This window comes from Myzus persicae, unplaced genomic scaffold (genome assembly GCF_001856785.1).
Source record: "Myzus persicae strain clone G006 unplaced genomic scaffold, MPER_G0061.0, whole genome shotgun sequence".
Classification (NCBI taxonomy): domain Eukaryota; kingdom Metazoa; phylum Arthropoda; class Insecta; order Hemiptera; family Aphididae; genus Myzus; species Myzus persicae.
In genome coordinates, this window is record NW_019101096.1 from 14217 (window position 1) to 16557 (window position 2341).

The following is a 2341-nucleotide window of genomic DNA, read 5'->3' on the forward strand; positions in this document are numbered from 1 at the left end:
TACTCAGATTACTGGTCACCATACACAAGATATAGTCAAATAGCAAATGTTATGTCACTAAAAAGGTAAGGTTTTCTGTTATTACCTACATATAAGTATTATGTTATCAAAGTTTTTATATTTACAATTATGTAAACACATTTTATAATTTTTTGTTAATTTTTTTATTTATATTACTTATGTCTTATTACAAAAGATTATTTTAGTTTGCAACTAAAATCTGAAAAAAAGTTAATTTGCTTTCTGTTATTACCTACATATAAGTATTATGTTATCAATGTTTTTATATTTACAATAATGAAAACACATTTTATAATTTTTTGTTAATTTTTTTATATATGTTACTTATGTCTTATTACAAAAGATAATTTTAGTTTGCAACTAAAGACTGAAAAAAAGTTAATTTGTTTTCTGTTATTACATATAAGTATAATGTATCAATGATATAAATTTATAATTATAATAAAAGGTTTTAAAAAAATACCCTAAATTGGTTTTTAGATCATCAATATATTATAGATCGTCGTATAATTTATAGAACTAAGTAATAAGAAATATGGATTATGTATCTTCAGGGATACATGTGTTAAACAGTGGCCTCGAGATTTTGTGTCCTATAAGATACATCTCATATTTCAAATTTGAGTATTCAAATTTTTTGAGGACGATGTTTTCTAAGTTCAGTGACCTTAAATAAGCCAGAAAAACCTTACTTTAAAATTTTCAGTTGCTTTTTTCGCCTAGTGAACATTTAAGGGTTAAATCAGTCTGACAGTGATCATTGGTTTGAAAATAGAAAAAACCGTATATCTGCTAGCACCAAGGCACATAAAATTAGAGTTTGCAGGAATTTAACTTCTGTTGGGCAATTACATTTAGTTAATACTTTTCTTAAAGAAACAAATTTAGGGAAAAAAGGTTCTATAAATGTTACTTATGGGAAAAATACTGAAGGAGTTGCAATTGATGCTTATAAGCAAATGTTTGACAAAGAAGTTATTAAAAGTGGATTAGTTATTTGTCAATTTATTCCTTGGTTATGTGCTAGTCCAGATGGATTAGTTTTAAAAAACGGTAAAATTGATGCAGTTCTTGAGATAAAATGCCCAATTTCTTGCCGAAGCAAACCCATAGTAGAAAATGGAATTCCAAATTTAAAATATTTATTAGTTGAAAATGGGATACTCAAGTTAAAAAAATCATCAATGTATTTTACACAATGTCAAATATTAATGTACTGTACTGGTTTATTAACATGTGAATTTTTTATTTATAATAATATTGAACCAGTGGCATTGACTATACAAAGAGATGAATTATTTTTAACAAATACTGTAAAAAAAATAGAAACATTTTTTTTTAATTATTACTTGCCAGAATTAGCTTCCAGGCAATTGTTATAATGTGCAATACTAATTGATAATTTTTATAAATAAACATGTAATGCATATTTGTGAAATAAAGTTTATTTTATAAATCAATGTTAGTTTATAATAATTTTAATATTTTTTTATATAATATTTATTATATTTATATAAAGTTTATATAAATATAAAATTACATTTTTAGGCATAATAATTATTAATATACAGTATACAGTGTTAATACAGTTTATAAGTATTAATTAGGTAGGTACACAAATCATAACTTATTTTTAACTATTAAACAAAAAAAAATACACCATAAGACTTAATTATAGGTAATTGCAGATTGGTTAAAACGCAACATATATGTACAATATCATCAACATGGGGAAGAAGGTTAATTTTTAATTTATTAAGGATACCATACATTTTCATTCGTGCAAAGACCCTTTCAATGTGTATACGAACACTAGCTATACTATATGTTTCCAGTATTTCTGTCTCGGAAAAACGGCCATTATGCAATATTGGAGGCATAATTAAAATACTGTTACTATTTTCAATTTCAGTTTGTATGCCAGGAAACCCTTTGTCAGCAAGTACCTGATCACCGGGTTCTAATTTTTTTAAAAATCCTGAATCGTTTGTAATATATGAGTCACTTGACCTACCACCATAACATTTTGAAACAAAACAAATCATTCCATTTGGGTTGATTGCCACAAGAAATTTTATTGTATAACTACTTTTATATCTTGAATATAAATAAACCCGTTGTTCTACAGTATTTGGTTGCTCGACCTTAACTTCAGTACAATCAATAATACATCTGCAATCTGGATAATTTATTTTAAAAGCTTCAGGTAAACATTGTTTTACTGAATATTTATCGGGCCAAAAAATAAAGTCTTTAGTCTTTGAACTTAAAAAATGAAGACATTCAGTAAATATTCTTGAAACTGTAGAAGGATTGATTC

At 25.4% G+C, this 2341-nt stretch overlaps 1 protein-coding gene across 1 annotated transcript; it reads right to left on the bottom strand.

Annotated features, from left to right (window-relative positions):
- Window positions 1-1661: 1661 nt before the first annotated feature.
- On the bottom strand, window positions 1662-2336 carry LOC111027720 (the record flags this gene model as incomplete). The annotated part of the gene is made up of 1 exon (XM_022306133.1): window positions 1662-2336. A coding segment is annotated over one exon (675 nt), but the record flags the coding sequence as incomplete, so codon positions are not given.
- Between the last annotated feature and the right edge of the window lie 5 nt (window positions 2337-2341).